The sequence below is a fragment of the Hylobates moloch genome, unplaced genomic scaffold (assembly GCF_009828535.3).
Source record: "Hylobates moloch isolate HMO894 unplaced genomic scaffold, HMol_V3 SCAFFOLD_4, whole genome shotgun sequence".
Classification (NCBI taxonomy): Eukaryota; Metazoa; Chordata; class Mammalia; order Primates; family Hylobatidae; genus Hylobates; species Hylobates moloch.
In genome coordinates, this window is record NW_026652279.1 from 27,240,726 (window position 1) to 27,260,361 (window position 19,636).

At 49.1% G+C, this 19,636-nt stretch overlaps 1 protein-coding gene across 1 annotated transcript in view; it reads left to right on the forward strand.

Moving 5' to 3' along the window:
* The first annotated feature begins 4,922 nt into the window (after positions 1-4,922).
* Positions 4,923-19,636, forward strand: part of IRAK2 (interleukin 1 receptor associated kinase 2) — a 74,945-nt gene continuing 60,231 nt past the window's right edge. Inside the window, exons 1-3 of the mRNA XM_058438133.1 lie at positions 4,923-4,970; positions 5,463-5,634; positions 11,875-12,057. Of these exons, the coding sequence (XP_058294116.1) occupies positions 4,923-4,970; positions 5,463-5,634; positions 11,875-12,057 (403 nt within the window). The remainder of the gene's footprint in view (positions 4,971-5,462; positions 5,635-11,874; positions 12,058-19,636) is intronic.

The window sequence follows — 19,636 nt, forward strand, 5'->3', positions numbered from 1 at the left end:
GTGGTCTCGATCTCCTGACCTCGTGATCCGCCCGCCTCGGCCTCCCAAAGTGCTGGGATTACAAGCGTGAGCCACCACGCCCGGCCGACTGGCTAACTTTATATTTTTAGTAGAGACGGGGTTTCACTGTGTTAGCCAGGATGGTCTGGATCTCCTGACCTTGTGATCTGCCCGCCTCGGCCTCCCAACGTGCTTGGATTACAGGTATGAGCCACCGTGCCTGGCCTCTCGAACTCTTGATCTCAGGTGATCCACCTGCTTCGGCCTCCCAAAGTGCTGGGATTACAGGCGTGAGCCACTGCGCCCAGCCTATTTATCATATTTGTGATTAAATGTACTTTACCATTATAGTTTTAAAATCAAATATTTACTTTTAGTATACTTTTTTTTGATCACAGTATTTATGACTATCAACCTGTTTTGAGATCAGATGTGTCCTAATAGGTTCAGTGTGTATAATGGGGCCTAAGCACAAGCACTTACTTTCACTCTATTGCAAGGTGCACAGTTCTAGATAATTCTGTGGGAAGGCACTCAGGCAGCCTCCATATGTTTTGTTTGTTGGTGCCTGATGGATGACTGTTGGAGAGGGCCATGGACTCTGCTGGGAGGCCGCTTGCTTGTTGTCTCTGCTTTCCAAGTGGAGATCTGCATTCCAGGCTCTTGCTGTATGACTTAGGGCCAGTTTGTTAACCTCTCTGAGCCTCAGCTTCTGAATCTGTATGTAAACTGGAGATGATAATTATAGCTTCTTCATAAAGTTGTGAGCAATGAAAATACTGTACAAAAGCACTGACACCTAAGTGTTAAATATTCTTATAAGTCATAAGTTGTAATATTCTCTTTTCATTTTTATTTTTTGGAGACAGTCTCATTCTGTGGCCCAGGCTGGAATGCAGTGGCGTGATCTCGGCTCACTGCAGCTTCCGCCTCTTGGATTCAAGTGATTCTCCTGCCTCAGCCTCCCAAGTAGCTGGGATTACAGGCATGTGCCACCATGCCCGCTAATTTTTTTTTTTTTTTTTTTTTGAGACGGGGTCTCTCTCTTTCGCCCAGCCCGGAGTGCAGTGGCGCAATCTCAGCTCACTGCAAGCTCCGCCTCCCGGGTTCACACCATTCTCCTGCCTCAGCACCCTGAGTAGCTGGGACTACAGGCGCCCGCCACTGTGCCTGGCTAATTTTTTGTATTTTTAGTAGAGACAGGGTTTCACCGTGTTAACCAGGATGGTCTCGATCTCCTGACCTCGTGATCCACCTGCCTTGGTCTCCCAAAGTGCTGGGATTACAGGCCTGAGCCACCGCGCCCGACCCATGCCCACTAATTTTTATGTTTTTAGTAGAGATGGGGTTTCACCATGTTGGCCAGGCTGGTCTCGAACTCCTGACCTCAGGTGATTTGCCTGCCTTGGCCTCCCAAAGTGCTGGGATTACAGGCGTGAGCCACTGCAGCTGGACCTGGCTTCACTACTTTGAATGTTTCCTGGGCAGTGGACAAACTTTGTGTGAGACTTCCTCTCATTTTTTCCACATTGGCCCAGCCCTCAGTTACAAATGCCAGAACAACTTTTGTTTCTAGGAAATTCAATTAGAAGGCATACCTATGACTTTAAAAAAAAAAAAAGCTTTACTGAGATATTCACATACCATACAATCCACCTGTTTAAGGAGTACAATTTAGTGGCATTTAGTATATTCACAGGGCTGTGTATCCATTTTTACAATCAATCTTAGAACATTTTAATCACCCCAAGAAGAAACTGTACCCCTTAACTTCCAATCCCCTCCTTCCATTTTCCTGAGTTTTAGACATTGCCTATTCTGGACATTTCATATAAATGGAATCATATAATATATAGTGCTCTGTGACTGACTTGTTTCAGCTAGCATAAGGTTCATCCACGTTGTAGCATGCGTCAGTACTTAGTTTCTTTTTTTTTTTTTTTGAGATGGAGTCTCGCTTTGTCACCCAGGCTGGAGTGCAGTGGCGCAATCTTGGCTCACTGCAAGCTCCACCTCCCGGGTTCATGCTATTCTCCTGCCTCAGCCTCCCTAGCAGCTTGGACTACAGGCGCCTGCCAGCATGCTCGGCTAATTTTTTTGTATTTTTAGTAGAGATGGGGTTTCTCTTTGTTAGCCAGGATGGTCTCGATCTCCTGACTGTGTAATCCGCCTACCTCGGCCTTCCAAAGTGCTGGGATTACAGGCGTGAGCCACTGCACGCGGCCAGTTTCTTTTTATTGTAGGATAATGTTCCATGGTATGGATATACTACATTTTATTCATTTATCAGTTGTTGGGCATTGGGTTCCTTTCACTTTTGGGCCATTATGAATAGTGCTGCTGTGAACACTCACATACAAGGTTTTGTGCAGTGGTGCAAATGTAGCTCACTGCAGCCCCAACCTCCTGGGCTCAAGCGATCTTCCTGTCTCCTAAGTGGCTGGACTACAGGTGTGCACTGCTGCGCCCAGCTAACTTTTGTATTTTTTGTAGAGACAGGTTTCACCATGTTACCCAGGCTGATCTTGAACTCTGGAGCTCAAGCGATCTGCCCCTCTCGCCTTCCCAAATTGCTGGGATTACAGGTGTGAGCCACCGCATCTGGCTTTATGTTTAACTATTTGAGGAGCTACCAGATGTTTTCTAAAGTGGCTGAACCACCAGTGTATGAGGATGACCATTTCTCCATATCCTTGTCAACATGTGTTATTTTTTTCTTTTTAAAATTTTTTTTTGAGACAGAGTCTCGCTCAGTCGCCAAGGCTGGAGTGCAGTGGCATGATCTCGGCTTGCTGCAACCTTAGCCTCCTGGGTTCAAGCGATTCTCGTGCCTCAGCCTCCCAAGTAGTTGGGATTACAGGCGTGCACCACTGTGCCTGACTAATTTTTGTATCCTTAGTAGAAACAGGGTTTCACCATGTTGGCCAGGCTGGTGTCAAACTCCTAACCTCAGGTGATCTGCCCGCCCCAGCCTCCCAAAATGCTGGGATTACAGGCGTGAGCACCATGTCCGGCCTTATTGTTGCCTTTTTGACAGTAGCCACCTGAGCCAGTGTGAAGTGGCATCTTACTGTGGTTTGATTTGCATTTCCCTAATGACTAATGCTGTGGAGCATCTTTCCCTGTGCTTATTGGCCATTTGCACATCTTCTTTGGAGAATACCTCTGCGAGGCTTCCCACTGGGATGGATATGATCTGAACACCTCGCCAGGCATGTCGGCTCTGACACATCTGCCCAGGGCTGGCCTCTCTGACCTCCTCTTCTTCCACACCCACTGTCACTCCCCTGCTCCAGCCACACTGACCTCCCTGGGCCAGACACAGGGTCTTTGCAGGTGCTGTTCCCTCTGCCTGGGACGTTCTTCCCCCTGTGTTACCCGGGGCTAGCTTTCTAGTCTATTAGTTTCCTCCTGTTGCAGTTATAGATTACTACAATATCAGGGGAACCAGCCCCCAATATTCCAACGTAGGTTCTTTTCTATTTTCCCTAAGTGTCGGCCGGTCTGAGAAATAAAGAGAAAGAGTACAAAGAGAGAAATTTTACATCTGGGCCTCTGGGGGTGCCATTACATGTTGGTAGAACCGTGATGGCAACCCCAAGCCGCAAAACCAGCAAGTTTTTATTAGGGATTTCAAAAGGGGAGGGGTGTACAAATAGGGAGTAGGTCACAGAGATCACATGCTTCAAAGGGCAATAAAAGATCACAAGGCAAAGGTGAAATTAGAATTACTGATGAAGGTCCATGTCCCACTGGGCATGCATTGTCTTGATAAACATCTTAACAGGAAACAGGGTTCGAGAGCAGACAACCCATCTGGCTAGAATTCACCATGCTGGAATTTCCCAATCCTAGTAAGCCGGAGGGCACTGCAGGAGACCAGGGCGTATTTCATCCCTTGTGTCAACCGCATAAGACAGACATTCCTAGAGCGGCCATTTATAGACCTGCCCCTGGGAATGCATTCCTTCCCCAGGGTTATCAATTATTAATATTCCTTGCTGGGAAAAGAATTCAGTGATATTTCTCCTACTCACACGTCTGTCTATAGGCTCTCTGTGAGAAGAAAAATATGGCTCTATCCTGCCCGACCCCGCAGGCAGTCAGACCTTATGGTTATCTTCCCTTGTTCCCTGAACATCACTGTTATTCTGTTCTTTTTCAGGGTGCCCTGATTTCATATTGTTTAAACACCCATGTTTTACAATCAGATGTCACATTTTTCAAACACACATGTTTTACAAACAATTTATACAGTTAATGCAATCATCACAGGGTCGTGAGGTGACATACATCCTCAGCTTACAAAGATGACAGGATTAAGAGATTAAAGTAAAGACAGGCATAGGAAATTATAAGAGTATAAATGTCCATGAAATCTTCACAATTTATGTTCAGAGATTGCAGTAAAGACAGATGTAAGAAATTATAAAAGTATTAATTTTGGGAACTGATAAATGTCCATGAAATCTTCACAATTTATATTCTTCTGCCATGGCTTCAGCCGGTCCTGTTTGGGGTCCCTGACTTCCCACAACACTACAAAGTTGGTGGCCTGTAACACCTCAAGTTTATTATCTCAGCATTCTGGAGGTCAGAAGTCCTAACTCAGGGTGGCTCTAGGCGGGAGTCGGTCTCCTTGCCTTGACTGGCTTCCTGAGGCCTGCAGCATCCTGTGGCTTATGGCCCCTTCCTCCATCATCAAGGCCATGGGTGTATATCATCACATCTGTCTCTGTGACCTCTGCTTCTACCATCACCTCGTCTCTGAATCTGATGTTCTGGCCTCCGCCTTACAGGGATCCTGGTAATTACCTTGGCCAGACCCAGAGAATCCAGGATAATCTCATCTCAGGATAATCTAATCTGCAAAGTCCCTTTTGCTATGTAAGGTACCATATTCACAGGTCTCAGGGCTTAGGATGTGGATGTTTTCCAAGGGTATTATTCTGTCTGTCATAGTCCTTCAGGTAAGCTCCTGTGGCCCTCTTTGAAATCAAGAGGACTTTCCTGCCCCTGTTCCTCTCTAGCCCATCACCGTGTTTCATTTCTCTCATTCCACTTCACAGCCTTTGATGGCCCCTCGTTCCTTAATTGTTTCCACCTGTCTCTCCCTGTGGAGTGGAAGCACTGTGTGGGCAGGGGCCTTACCTGTCTAGTTTTTCACTGCTGTATTCCCAGAGCCTGGGACAGTGCCTGGCTAGAGGGCAGGTGCCAGAGTGAATGATGAGCTGCCAGGCCTTGGTGTGGTGAGGATGCGGGCTGGCCACTCTTACCCATTGGAGCTGGCCTGGAGCCTTTGGTCAGCCTACTTCCTACATTGGATCAGAGCCAGCCATGCCCCCAGCCCACTGCTCCTCGCTCAGTCCCAGTGCTCCGGTTCCCTCTTCAGCTGAATGAATGAGTGACTGTGATTGTCCCTTCAGTCCTAAAAATTCTTGGCTTCCTGTGGGTCATTTTAGAAAGAAGACAGTCCCTCGGAGCTGATGGTGGTACTGGGAGAGTGTAGTGAGAATGCTAAAGTGATTCAGAAGATCCCGCAGCCACAGACAGCCACGCTCTTTCGGATCCGACACTTGTTGGCAGATAATCCGACCACCCCTAGTTCTTGTCTCTGTGATGGCAGCTGCCTCTGTTGGGCTTTGCCTGAGCCTGTGTAAAATGGGTTTCGTACAGCTTCAGCCCCAGGTGTGTGGAGAGGGGCTCGGCACAGGAGCTCTTCTGTGTGTGACCGCTCCCCGTCTCGTTAACTCATGCGTGTGCCAGCCTTTGTGCACAGCCCTGCTTTGCCCCTGCCCAGCGGTGTGACATCAGTCAGGTGACTATCTCTCTCTGAGCCTTAGTTTCCTCATCCATGAAGCACCCTCACAGAGTTGCTGAGAGGCTTAGGAGACTCAGCTCATTGTAAAGGGTCAAGTTAGGGCTTTCCTCATCCCCCACCCAGGGAGGGGTGTGGGCATTTGATTCTAAGATGGGTCATTTCAGGAGGCTGTGCCATCCCTGCTGTGGAGGACTTTGAAGATAGGGAAGGTTTTCTACTGCCTCGGGTGAACTCCTGCAGGATTCAGGAGCTTAAGAGTGATAGTCACTGTACTGTTAACCATCAGGGATAAAAACATTTTCAGGGCAGATGCAGTGGCTCACGCCTCTAATTTCAACACTTTGGGAGGCTGAGGTGGGAAAATTTCTTGAAGCCAAGAGTTTGAGACCAGCCTCATGATCCGCCCGCCTCAGCCTCCCAAAGTGTTTGGATTATAGGCGTGAGCCACTGCACCTGGCCTTTTGTTTGTTTGTTTGAGACGGAGTCTGACTCTGTTGCCCAGGCTGGAGTCCAATGATGCAATCTCAGCTCACTGCAACCTCGGCCTCCTGGGTTCAAGTGATTCTCCTGCCTCAGCCTCCAGAGTAGCTGGGACTACAGGTGCATGCCACCACACTCTGCTAGTTTTTGCATTTTTAGTAGAGATGGGCTGGGCACGGTGGCTCACGGCTGTAATCTCAGCACTTTGGGAGGCCAAGGTGGGAGGATCATGAGGTCAGGAGCTCGAAACCAGCCTCACCAATATGGTGAAACTCTGTCCCTACTAAAAATATGAAAATTGGCCAGGCGCGGTGGCTCATGCCTATAATCCCAGCACTTTGGGAGGCTGAGGTGGGTGGATCATGAGGTCAGGAGATCGAGACCATCCTGGCTAACACGGTGAAACCCCGTCTCTACTAAAAAAAAAATTAGCTGGGCATGGTGGCAGGCGCCTGTAGTTTTAGCTACTCAGGAGGCTGAGGCAGGAGAATGGCGTGAACCTGGGAGGCGGAGCTTGCAGTGAGCAGAGATCACGCCACTGCACTCCAGCTTGGGCAACAGAGTGAGACTCTGTCTCAAAAAAAAAAAAAAAGTAGATACGGGGTTTCGTCATGTCGGCCAGGCTGGTCTCAAATTCCTCACCTCGTGATCCGCTTGCCTTGGACTCCCAAAGTGCTGGGATTACAGGCGTGAGCCACTACACCTGGCCAAACTCTATGAAAAACAGGTTTTCATAGAGTGTAGATAGTTTAACACTTACAGCTAATACTTATATCATGTTTATTGTGTGTCAAGCACTGTTCTGAGTGCTTCTGTACATATAACTCATTTAATCCTTGCAACAATCTCTGAGGCAGGTGCTGCTGTTATCTTTGTTTGACAGATGAGGAAACTGAGGCTCAGGGAGAGATGAACACCTTCCCCAAAAACACAGAAAGTAAGCATCAGAAACAGGATTTGAATCCAGACCCCGAATCCCAATATCTGGCCTCTGAACCACCACTACTGTCCTGCTGACTTTTGCACGTTTTTATCTGTAGAAAAAGTCTGGAAGATTAGACACCAAAATATAACTGGTGGTGTCCTTGGAGTCCTCCAAGTGGGATGATCATGGGGACTTTCATTTTCTTGTTTCCCAAATGTTCTGCGATGACCAGGTATTACCTGTCCATGCTGAGAAAAAAGCTGCAGACTTAGCAGAAGGCCTTGGTAGTGACTCATCTCCTCAAGATCTCTATCATGTCCCAACTCTAAAGGGTCTGGTTGAGACTGGGTACGGTGGCTGACGCCTGTGTTCCCAGCTCTTTGGGAGGCCAAGGAGGGCGGATCACTTGAGCTCAGGAGTTTGACACCAGCCTGGCCAAGATGGTGAAACCCCATCTCTACTAAAAATACCAAAAAATTAGCTGAGAGTGGTGGCACATGCCCTGTAGCCCCAGCTACTTGGGAGGCTGAGGCAGGAGAATTGCTTGAACCTGGGAGGCATAGGCTGCAGTGAATTGAGATCACACCACTGCACTCCAGCCTGGGCAACAGAGCAAGACTCCGTCTGAAAAAAGCTAAATAAAATAAATAAAGGGTCTGGTTAAATGCTGATTGGTCAACACCTTAAGATATGGCACTGTCATGGAACAAAAATGTCTAAGCTGGAAGGCACCTTAGAGTTTAATTCCTGTTTCTCTTGTATTACCATCACGAGTAAGGAAAGTTCAGCCCACAGAGTCAGGCTGTGGCTGAGTTCCTGCTGCCACCAGCCACCAGGGGTGGCCCTGGGCTTCTGTTTTCCCATTACGTCATGCTGCCTCCCAAGATGGGAGTGTGTGTGGATGACCAATGCTTCGTGGAGGGAGATGGTCCTTCCTTTTCCATCCGTTCTCTTCTCTGTATTGCTAGAAGCAGCCCCTGACCCAGCTGACATCACTTCCCACTGACCAGCAATCTGGCCTGGGGTTTCCAGTGACTAACATAGCAATTTAGGAACTTCCCATCCTAACGGGGCACTTCTCCTGGAGGCTTTCTGTGTGCAGAAGGCTGTCACCAGCCCATTTTGTCCAAAGAGTAGGGGATTGTGCAATCTGGTCGCAGCACTCACTGGCTCTGAAATCTTCTGTGGTCCCTTGTAACTCTTAGGATCAAGTCCAAACTCCAAAGCTGGGCATTCGCTTGAGGGTCTTTGTTATGTGGTCCTGGGCTTCATCTCTTGCCTTTCATTCTTCTACTCGGCCCATCTATGTTTATATTTTCTTTTTTTTTATTTTTTTATTTTTTTGAGATGGAGTCTCGCTCTGTTGCCCAGGCTGGAGTGCAGTAGCGCGATCTCGGCTCACTGCAACCTCTGCCTCCCGGGTTCAAGTGATTCTCCTGCCTCAGCCTTCTGCGTAGCTGGGACTACAAGTGGGCACCACCACGCTTGGCTAATTTTTGTATTTTTAGTGGAGATGGGATTTCACCATGTTGGCCGGGCTGGTCTCGAACTCCTGAACTTAGGTGATCCGCCCACCTCAGCCTCCCAAAGTGCTGGGATTACAGGCATGAGCCACTGCACCCGGCTGATTACTCCTAGTTTTTTAAAAAAAATGCCTTTCTCACTTCAGTAAACTCAGTGGAATACTGGTCATAAAAATCCATTTATGGGCCAGGCACAGTGGTTCACGCCTGTACCAAAAAAAAAAAAAAAAATTAGCCAGGGATGGTGGTGTGTCTGTCGTCCGAGCTGCTGGGGAGGCTGAGGTGGGAGGATTGCTTGAGCCTGGGAGGCCAAGGCTGTGGTGATCCATGTTTGCACCACTGCACTCATGCCACCTGGGCAACAGAGTGACATCCTGTCTCAAAAAAAAAAAAAGAATTTTTAATTTTTATTTATTTTTAATTTTTATATTTTTGAGACTCAGTCTTACTCTGTCACTCAGGCTGGAGTGCAGTGGCACAATCTCAGCTCACTGCAACCTCCACCTCCTAGGTTCAAGTGATTTCTCCTACCTTAGCCTCCTGAGTAGCTGGGAGATTACAGGCGTCTGTTACCACACCTGGCTAATTTTTGTATTTTTAGTAGAGACGGGGTTTCACCATGTTGGCCAGGCTGGTATCAAATTCCTGACCTCAGGTGATCCACCTGCCTCGGCCGCCCAAAGTGCTAGGATTACAGGCATGAGCCACTGTGCCCAGTCCCTGTGGTATAATGTTAATAAATAAGACCAGGATGCAGAATCTCAGGTGAGGCACGGTGGCTCACACCTGCAATCCCAGCACTTTAAGAGGCTGAGGTGGGAAGATTGCTTGAGGTGAGGAGTGCAACACCAGCCTGGGCAACATAGTGAGACCCCATCTCTTAAGAAAAGATAAAAAATCGGCTGGGCACGGTGGCTCACGCCTGTAATCCCAGTACTCTGGGAGGCCGAGGCAGGCGGATCACAAGGTCAGAAGATCGAGACTGTCCTGGCTAACGTGGTGAAACCTCGTCTCTACTAAAAATACAAAAAAAATTAGCTGGGTGTGGTGGTGGGTGCCTGTAGTCCTAGCCACTCGGAGGCTGAGGCAGGAGAATGGCCTGAACCTGGGAGGCAGAGCTTGCAGTGAGCCGAGATCGCACCACTTCACTCCAGCCTGGGTGACAGAGGGAGACTCTGTCTCAAAAAAAAAAAAAAAAAAGATACAAAATCTTACCTGCAGTGTGGCAACAACTACTTCCAAAGACACATCTATGTAGAGGGGTTGATTTTTGGAAAGGGGAAGTACCCTAATGGCCTTAGGAGGGTGGTGAGATGCTGTGTAACTTTTCCCCCTGTATTGTCCATGTTGTTTTTTTTTTGGTGAACAACCATCAATTTTATGGTAACACACCGCAAGAAAGAATGCATTATTTTTATTGTTACTGGTGGTAGCTCCCTGCAAGTTTTGTCCTGTACTTCAGAACTGGCAAAGTATTTTTGTATCCATGGCTCTCTTGATCCTTATAACAGTTCTCTGAAGACAATGTGGTATGTGTGTGTGTTTTCATTCAATCATTCACTTAGCATATCTTTTTTGTTGTTGTTGTTTTTGGAGACAAGGTCTTGCTGTGTTGCCCAGGCTGGAGTGCAGTGACATCATCATGGCTTGCTGCAGCCTCCAACTCCTGGGCTCAAGTGATCCTCCCATCTCAGCCTCCTGAGTAGCTAGGACTACAGATGCATGCCACCATGCCTGGCTACTTTGTTTGTTTATTTATTTATTTATTTTTAGACAGAGTCTCGCTCTGTCTCCCAGGCTGGAGTGCAGTGGTGTGATCTCGGCTCATTGCAAGCTCTGCCTCTCAGGTTCATGCCATTCTCCTGCCTCAGCCTCCCAAGTAGCTGGGACTACAGGCGCATGCCACCACGCCCAGCTAATTTTTTGTATTTTTAGTAGAGACAAGGTTTCACTGTGTTAGTCAGGATGGTCTTGATCTCCTGACCTTGTAATCTGCCCGTCTTGGCCTTCCAAAGTGCTGGGATTACAGGTGTAAGCCACCGCGCCTGGCCTACTTTGTTTATTTTTTGTGGAGACAGGGTCTTATTTATTTATTTATTTATTTTTTTGAGACGGAGTCTCGCTCTGTCGCCCAGGCTGGAGTGCAGTGGCGTGATCTCGGCCCACTGCAAGCTCCGCCTCCCAGGTTCATACCATTCTCTTGCCTCAGCCTCCCGAGTAGCTGGGACTACAGGCGCCCGCCACCATGCCCGGCTAATTTTTCTATTTTTAGTAGAGACAGGGTTTCACCGTGTTAGCCAGGATGGTCTCGATCTCCTGACCTTGTGATCCGCCTGCCTTGGCCTCCCAAAGTGCTGGGATTACAGGCGTGAGCCACCACGCCCGGCCTACTTTATTTATTTTTTGTAGAGACAGGGTCTCGCTATGTTGCCCAGGCTGGTCTTGAACTCCTGAGCTCCAGCAATCCCTCCTTGGTCTCCTAAAGTATTGGAATTACAGGTGTGAGCCGCTGCACCTGACCTCATACACTTGTTGAGTTCCCCTGACCAGGACTGGGACTTAGCTGAGAGGAATGAGATGCCCGGGGCAAAATGTAAGGAGGTGCTGATGCTCAGGGTCCTGCGGTGCCACCTGAAGATGAGCGCCTCCTGCATTTTTCTTCCCTAGGTGCCTCACCTGACTCACCCTCATCCTGGCCCCACCTCCACTCTGAACCAGGCACTATTCTTAATTCTGGGGAAGTAACAGTGAACCAAACAGGTAGAGCTCCCTGCCTACACGGACCTTCCATTATAGTAGGGGAGGCAGGCAGAGCTAGTACCCACCGAGGCTCCCATGGGCGCAGTGACTGCCGCAGGCTTAGCAGCAGCCAATGCTCAAGGCTTTGACCCTCCTGTCCCGTGGTCTTTCTCCTAAGTCATATGTACTGGACCCCATGGGTGTCCAGCAGAGTCAGCGTTGTAACTTGGGCCACCTGTGGACCTCAGCTAATGATGGTGTTTCCAGTGTGGAGGGGGTGGTTGGGGAGGATGTCCTGGAGAAGCCCAGCTAGTGGCTAGTGTGGGGACCTCTCCTGGAGGGACTGCCTCTCTGACTCTAAGCAGAGTCCTCTCCCTCCCTTCCAGCCTCCTACGTGATCACAGACCTGACCCAGCTGCGGAAGATCAAGTCTATGGAGCGGGTGCAGGGTGTGAGCATCACGCGGGAGCTGCTGTGGTGGTGGGGCATGCGGCAGGCCACCGTCCAGCAACTTGTGGACCTCCTGTGCCGCCTGGAGCTCTACCGGGCTGCCCAGATCATCCTGAATTGTGAGTAACGCAGGGCCCTCCTTGGGTGGGGCCCATCACGCCCCTGAGCAGTTTCCGTCCGTGTGAGTTGCACTCTCTGGCCTTAATACTTTCTTCCTCTTTTAATTAAAAAACGAATTTAATGAGTGAGTTTACCATGCACATAAGAAACTGGTAACAGGCCAGATGCAGTGGCTCATGCCTGTAATCCCAGCACTTTGGGAGGCCGAGGCGGGCAGATCACCTGAGGTCAGGAGTTCGAGACTGGCCTGGCTAACATGGTGAAAACCCGTCTCTGCTAAAAATACAAAATTAGCTGGGCTTGGTGGCCTGCACCTGTAATCCCAGCTACTCGAGAGGCTGAGGCAGGAGAATTGCTTGAACCTGGGAGGCGGAGGTTGCAGTGAGCCAGGATTGCACCACTGCACTCCAGCCTGGGCGACAGAGTGAGACTCTCTCCAAAAGAAAAAAAAAAAGAAACTGGTAACAGTGGTTACCTGTGGGGAGAGGAACTGGGCTGCCAGAGAACACAGTATTGGAGGGAGACTTTACTGTGAATTCTTTCATACCTTTTAAATTTGGGCTGTTCCAAAAATACATACATACATTAATTAAAAAACCCCCAATAGCTGTAACAAAAATTCAAAAAAGCATGCAGTAAAAATGATTCATATTGCCTCCTTTCCCAAGAAAGTAATGATTTACATCCCAAGAAGTAATGATTGGTAAAAATTTCTGGCTTATCTTACTAGAAATTTTCTTTGAATGGGCAAGGGTATTATATATCTACAATCCCTTTTTAAAAAACTTTTTTTTTGAGACAGGGTCTTGCTCTGCTGCCCAGGCTGGAGAGCAGTAGTGTGATCAAAGCTCACTGCAGCCTTGATGTCCTGGGATCAAGTGTCCTCCTGCCTCAACTTCCTGAGTAATTAGGACTATAGGCACATGCCACCATGCCTAATTTTTCATTTTTTTGTAGAGATCGAGGCTGGTGTTGAACTCCTGGTCTCAAGTGATCCTCCTGCCTTGGCCTCCCAAAGTGCTGGGATTGCAGGCATGAGCCACATCACCCTGCCTGCAACCCCCTTTTGATACAGCTAGTAGCACATCATGTATTGTTGTGAATTTTTTTTCACCTAGCAATAGACCTTGGGGACTGTTTCATATTGACATATTCTTTCTAATAGCTACATTGTATTCCTTTGATAGATGTTCTATGATTTGTTTGCCCCTATTGAGATGTGTTTATGTTCCTTCTAGCATTTTTCAGTTCTTTTTTTTTTTTGAGATGAAGTTTCGCTCTGTCTCCCAGGCTGGAGAGCAGTGGCACGATCTTGGCTCACCACAACCTCCACCTCCCATGTTCAAGAGATTCTCCTGCCTCAGCCTCCCAAGTAGCTGTGATTACAGGTGCCCGCTACCACATCCAGCTAATTTTTTTTTTTTGATATGGAGTCTCTCTCTGTTGCCCAGGCTGGAGTGCAGTGGTGAGATCTTGGCTCACTGCAGCCTCTGCCTCCTGGGTTCAAGTATTCTCCTGCCTCAGCTTCCTGAGTAGCTGGGACCACAGGCACCCACCACCATGCCTGGCTAATTTTTGTATTTTTAGTATAGATGGGGTTTCACTGTGTTGGCCAAGCTGGTCTCAAACTCCTGACCTCAAATGATCCACCCGCCTTGGCCTTCCAAAGTGCTGGGATTATAGGTGTGAGCCACTGTGCCCAGTCAACTTTTGTATTTTTAGTAGAGACAGGGTTTCACTATGTTGGCCAGGCTGGTCTCGAACTCCCAACCTCAGGTGATCTGCCCACCTTGGCCTCCCAAAGTGCTGGGATTACAGGTGTGAGCCACCATGCCTGGCCATTTTTCTATTCTGTATAGTGTCATGATACACTTAGATGTATAGAGCCTGTTCTGCACACATGTAAGTGTAGCCATGGGATGGCTTTCTATTATAGTATTGGAATGTCTGGGTTGAAGGTTTTTGCATTTTAAGTGTTTATTGATATTTAGTATTAACAAATTACCCTCCTCTGGGAGAATAGGATCATGTGTGGTGGGGACATATTTAGCTGGTAATACCTCCCTACCCTGAAGGGTGGCTGTGAAGTTGAAGAGGAGAATGTTAAGTGCCTGATGTTCAGCTGATGCTCAGCAGAAGGCAGTGGGGATGGGGGGCCTGGTTACCCCCACCCCTCCTCAGATCCCCAAAGAGAACCCCTCAGTGTAGGGCAGGGAGCCAGTCTTCTGCAGGTACTTAACTGAGCACCTGCCTGGTGCTGCCCTAGGTTCTGGAATACAGCACAGGCAAAGTGACAGGTCCTCTGCCCTCATGAGGGCACAGTCTTGTGAGGAGACAGTTAATGCATAGGAAAACTAGTAAAGAAATGGGCAGGCAGGATACAGTGACCAGATAGGGGAGCCGCCTAGGACAGGGGGTCAAGGAAGGCCAGTGTGAGGATGTGAACCTGGAGGAATAGGAAGAAGACAGCCACATGACGAATTGGGTAAGAGCTCAGGAGAGAGGGGCCAGCATGTGCAAGGGCCCTGAGGAGCCAGTGGTAGGAGCCCCAGACACCTGGGGAGGAGCTGTCTTGTCTGGGGTTCCTGAGCTGGGAACCACCTGGCTGGACCATCAGACCAGATTCAGCACCTGCCTGTCCCTCAGGTCTTCTGGAATCATTGAGGGCTTCCAGGAGGAGGGACTGGGAGCAAAGGCCTGAGGGTGGGGGCCTAGAGAGCACCACCCTCTGAGATAAACCAGGAGAGCAGGGGATGCTGTGGTGGACCTGCAGGTGGAGAGATCTAGAGCTACAGCCCAGGCTGGGGTTTTGGGGGCATCGTGGGGCAGACCACACCAGTCATGGGGAGGCCAGTGGGGCAACGAGAACATCTCCTCCCTTCAGCTGCCAAGCAACTTTCCAGGCCTTCCTGTCTGGGGTAGGGAATGGGGCGATCTGGCTACCAGTGGGAGTGATGTTCCAGCACAGGACCGCGGCTGGGCCTGCTTCTGCACAGGCTGGACCCTGACTCCCCTGTGTGCCCCCAGCAGCATACTGGTGGCTCCTCTTGAGTCATAGTCTTCCCCATCCCCTGGACTTCTGTCTCCACCCCTGCTGGCCGCCTCCCTAAGCCCACCTTCCTCCTCAGAGTGGAGAGGGTCAGCTTCCCAGGCCACAGCCTCCCCATTCCTGGAACCCACCTGAAACCCCTCCCTGCCGGGTGCTCCTGAGCCGCTGCCGTTCCTCTCCTTACATTCCCCCTGCGAAAGTTGTCAGAATCAACATGGAGTGATTTTGTGTTAAAAAAAAATAACACTTGGCTGGGCATGGTAGCTCACGCCTGTAATCCTATCACTTTGGGAGGCTGAGGCGGGTAGATCACTTGAGGTCAGGAGTTTGAAACCAGTCAGACCAACATGGTGAAACCCTGTTTCTACTAAAAATACAAAAAAATTAGCTGGGCACCTGTAGTCCCAGCTACACATGAGGCTGAGGCAGGAGAATTGCTTGAACCTGGGAGGCGGAGGTTGCAGTGAGGGGAGATTGCACCATTGCAATCCAGCCTGGGTGACAGAGTGAGACTCCGTTTCAAAAATAAATAACCCTGACAAATAGAACTAGGGAAAGCCATGAAGGGAGGACTGTCATGCAGAAATGCCCGACAACAATAACTGTCACGGAAGACTCTACAAAAACCACAACCTTGCATAAAGACCATTGTAACCACACACAAAAAATACTTCTGCGAGGACATCTGCCCAGCAAATGCCTATCCAACCCTGGAGACTGGAATCACTCTTGTTATTCAAGGATAGTTATCTCAAAACAGTTATGTAATCCTCTTCACTTTTCCTTTGAAAAACCTCCCTGGATACATGCTTAGTTTACTATGGCACGTGTACTCTCATTCTGATGCCTCATTCCCGAGTAAGCATCATTTTCTTTTTTTTCTTTTCTTTTTTTTTTTTTTTTAAGATGGAGTCTTGCTCTGTCACCCAGGCTGGAGTGCAGTGGCTTAATCTCGGCTCACTGCAACCTCTGCCTCCCAGGTGCAAGCGATTCTCTTCCTTCAGCCTCCCGAGTAGCTGGGACTACAGGCACCTGCCACCACACCTGGCTAATTTTTGTATTTTTAGTAGAGACGGGGTTTCATCATATTGGCCAGGCTGGTCCTGAACTCCTAACCTGAGGTGATCCACCGGCCTTGGCCTCCCAAAGTGCTGGGATTACAGGTGTGAGCCACTGCGCCCAGCTACATCATTTTCTTTTTTTCTTTTCTTTTCTTTTTTTTTTTTTTTGGGACGGAGTTTCACTCTGTTGCCCAGGCTGGAGTGCGGTGGCACGATCTCAGCTCACTGCAAGCTCCGCCTCCTGGGTTCACGCCATTCTCCTGCCTCAGCCTCCCGAGTAGCTGGGACTACAGGCGCCCGCCACCACACCCGGCTAATTTTTTGTATTTTAATTAGAGACAGGGTTTCACCTGTTAGCCAGGATGGTCTGGATCTCCTGACCTCGTGAGCCGCCCGCCTCGGCCTCCCAAAGTGCTGGGATTACAAGCGTGAGCCACCGTACCCGGCCCCTCATTTTCTTGTAGAAAGCCTCTCCTTGTTTGTTATTTAGGTTGACACCCCGAAGGCCAGATCTTCATTCTGGCCCACCAGAGAGGCCAGGTGGTTTCACAGTGCACTGCTGGGCGGCGGGCCTGAGTTTCAGTTCAGGCTCAGCCTTGATTGTGTGGCTCTGGACAAGTCCCTTCCTTTCCCTGTGCCCCAGACCTCTTGACCCCCTTGTTGTCCAGCTTAAGTGTAGTCAGGAGCAGGGGCGGGAGTTCCAGCTAAGTCCACATTGGAGAGGGGGACAGTGGGGTGGGGCTGGCTCCAGACCCTGGTATTGCTCCTGCAGCTCAGGCTTAGACGTTGCAGGGGGAGTCCTGATGCCTGAAAGCAGAGAAGCACCAGGGCTTGAGACACAGCCTCTTGTTGGACACTCACCATCGACATCAAAACCTGTTGACTAATCTCACACAGCTTTTTAGCAATGTGAGGCCAACAAACCATAGAGTGCGAAATTTCCAGAGATACACTCATCTCAGTGTGATGCCTTTTTAGGGGAACACTGAGTGCTTTTGAGGTGCTGGCAACCCCCGAGGGTCTGCTCAAAGGAGCCCCTTCTCCACCCAAGGAACCTGGCCAAGAATGGCCAAGGGGTGAAGGTCACACCTAGGTAGCCTGGATCCAGAGCCATCATGCTTAAGTTCTTTTTTTTTTTTTTTTTTTTTTTCGAGATGGAGTCCTGCTCTGTCCCCCAGGCTGGAGTGTAGTGATGTGATCTCAGCTCACTGCAACCTCTGCCTCCCAGGTTCAAGCGATTCTCCTGCATCAGCCTCCTGAGTAGCTGGGATTACAGGCACCCACCACCATGCTCAGCTAATTTTTGTATTTTTAGTAGGGATGGGGTTTCACCATGTTGGCCAGGCTGGTCTTGAACTCCTGACCTCAGGTGATCCGCCTGCCTTGGCCACCCAAAGTGCTGGGATTACAGGGGTGCGCCACTGCACCTGGCCGCCCTGTTTAGCTTCCACAGGGGAACTTCAGCTGCATCAGTCGCCTCTGAGTGCAGTGTTTGGGCGTCCAGGAAACACTAGCGATGCTTTTGCCCATTGGCCTCTGTTCTGCTTAGAATTTTACTCAAGATCTGTGCTCTCCTGTTCTCACCGCCTCTACCCTCCTTTCTTGTTCCCCAGACCTCCTCTTTCTTCTAGTCCTGCTGATCAAAATTGCCTGAGGAAGAGAGATTAAGGCTGGTTTCCACATCCACAAAATCCCTGCTGTTCTTCTGTTATGGGGGTCTGGTCATGTTTTACTATTGGTTTGAATTCTCAGGCAAGGCACTTCCCCTTTCTGTATCTTTTTTTCTCACTAGGAAAAAAAGTGCTGTAAATTCTTGTCACTTTTTTGAGGTGAATATAGAGAAGTATTTTAAATTTCTTATTCTACCTGGTCAGAGCCTCTTTCTTTCCCTAATTGTTTAATGTTTAACATCAGTTAAACATGCCTTTGCACTCACTTGCTTAGGATTGGTTATCAACTTGCTCACTGCCTCTGGCAGTTTGAGAACCTGACCTCTGCCCACCGCTTTAATTAATTAATTAATTAATTTTTTCAGACGGAGTCTTTCTCTGTCGCCCAGGCTGGAGTGCAATGGCGTGATCTCAGCTCACTGCAACCTCCACCTCCCAAGTTCAAGCAATTCTCCTGCCTCAGCTTCCCAAGTAGCTGGGGTTATAGGCAAGCTCCACCATACCTGGCCTAATTTTTTTTTTTTTTTTTTGAGACAGAGTTGTACTCTTATTGCCCAGGCTGCAGTGCAATGGCGTGATCTCAGCTCAGTGCAAACTCCATCTCCCGGGTTCAAGTGATTCTCCTGCCTCAGCCTCCCGAGTAGCTGGGATTACAGGCATGCGCCACCATGCCCAGCTAATTTTGTAGTAGAGATGGGGTTTCTCCAAGTTGGTCAGGCTGGTCTTGAACTCCCGACCTCAGGTGATTCACCCACCTTGGCCTCCCAAAGTGCTGGGATTACAGGCATGAGCCACCGCGCCCGGCCTTGTATTTTTAGTAGAGATGCAGTTTCGCCATGTTGGCCGGGCTGGTCTCAAACTCCTGACCTCAGGTGATCCGCCCGCCTCGGCCTCCCAAAGTGCTGGGATTACAGGCTGAGCCACTGCGCCAGGCCCTTTATTTTTTTAATTTTAATTTTTTGTTATCTCTATAGTAGTTCAAACAGATGCCCACTAATTTGTTTTTTTTTTTTGAGACGGAGTCTCGTTCTGTCACCGAGGCTGGATTGCAGTAGTGCGATCTCAGCTTACTGCAACCTCTGCTTCTGGAGTTCAAGTGGTTCTCTTGCCTCAGCCTCCCGAGTAGCTAGCATTATAGGTGTGCCCCACTGCATCTGGTTAAGTTTTTGAATTTTTAATAGAGATGGGTTTCACCATGTTGGCCAGGCTATTCTTGAACTCCTGGCCTCAAGTGATCTGTCCATCTCGGCCTCCCAAAGTGCTAGGATTACAGCTGTGAGCCACTGCGCCTGGCTGGATGCCCACCACCTCTTAAAGAGTGTTAACAATAAATTTGAAGAAAACAGTACTTGAAAACCCCACACACCAAAATTCCTGGACATGAAGTGGCTTCCTGGGGGACTTTCCTCTCCGGGGATGTGCCTGGATGTGACTGTGGCCTTTTGAAGGCCATGCTTGAACTCAGTGGTACGATAGGGGCCCACTGGGGGCCATATCCCTGCACAGTCTCTTGAAACTGTGAACTGCGGTGGCTGCCTGGTCTGAATGGGTAGAGGGCTGGCTCTGTGGGTCTCTGTTCCTTGGTATTTCCTCAGCCTTAGTTGCCAAGGCCATAGTTATTTAATTTGTCAAACACTGAATATTCTAAGAATTAGAATGGGCCGGGTGCAGTGGCTCAAGCCTGTAACCTCAACACTTTGGGAGGCAGAGGCGGGCAGATCACAAGGTCAGGAGATCGAGACCATCCTGACTGACACAGTGAAACCCTGCCTCTACTAAAACAAACAAACAAACAAAA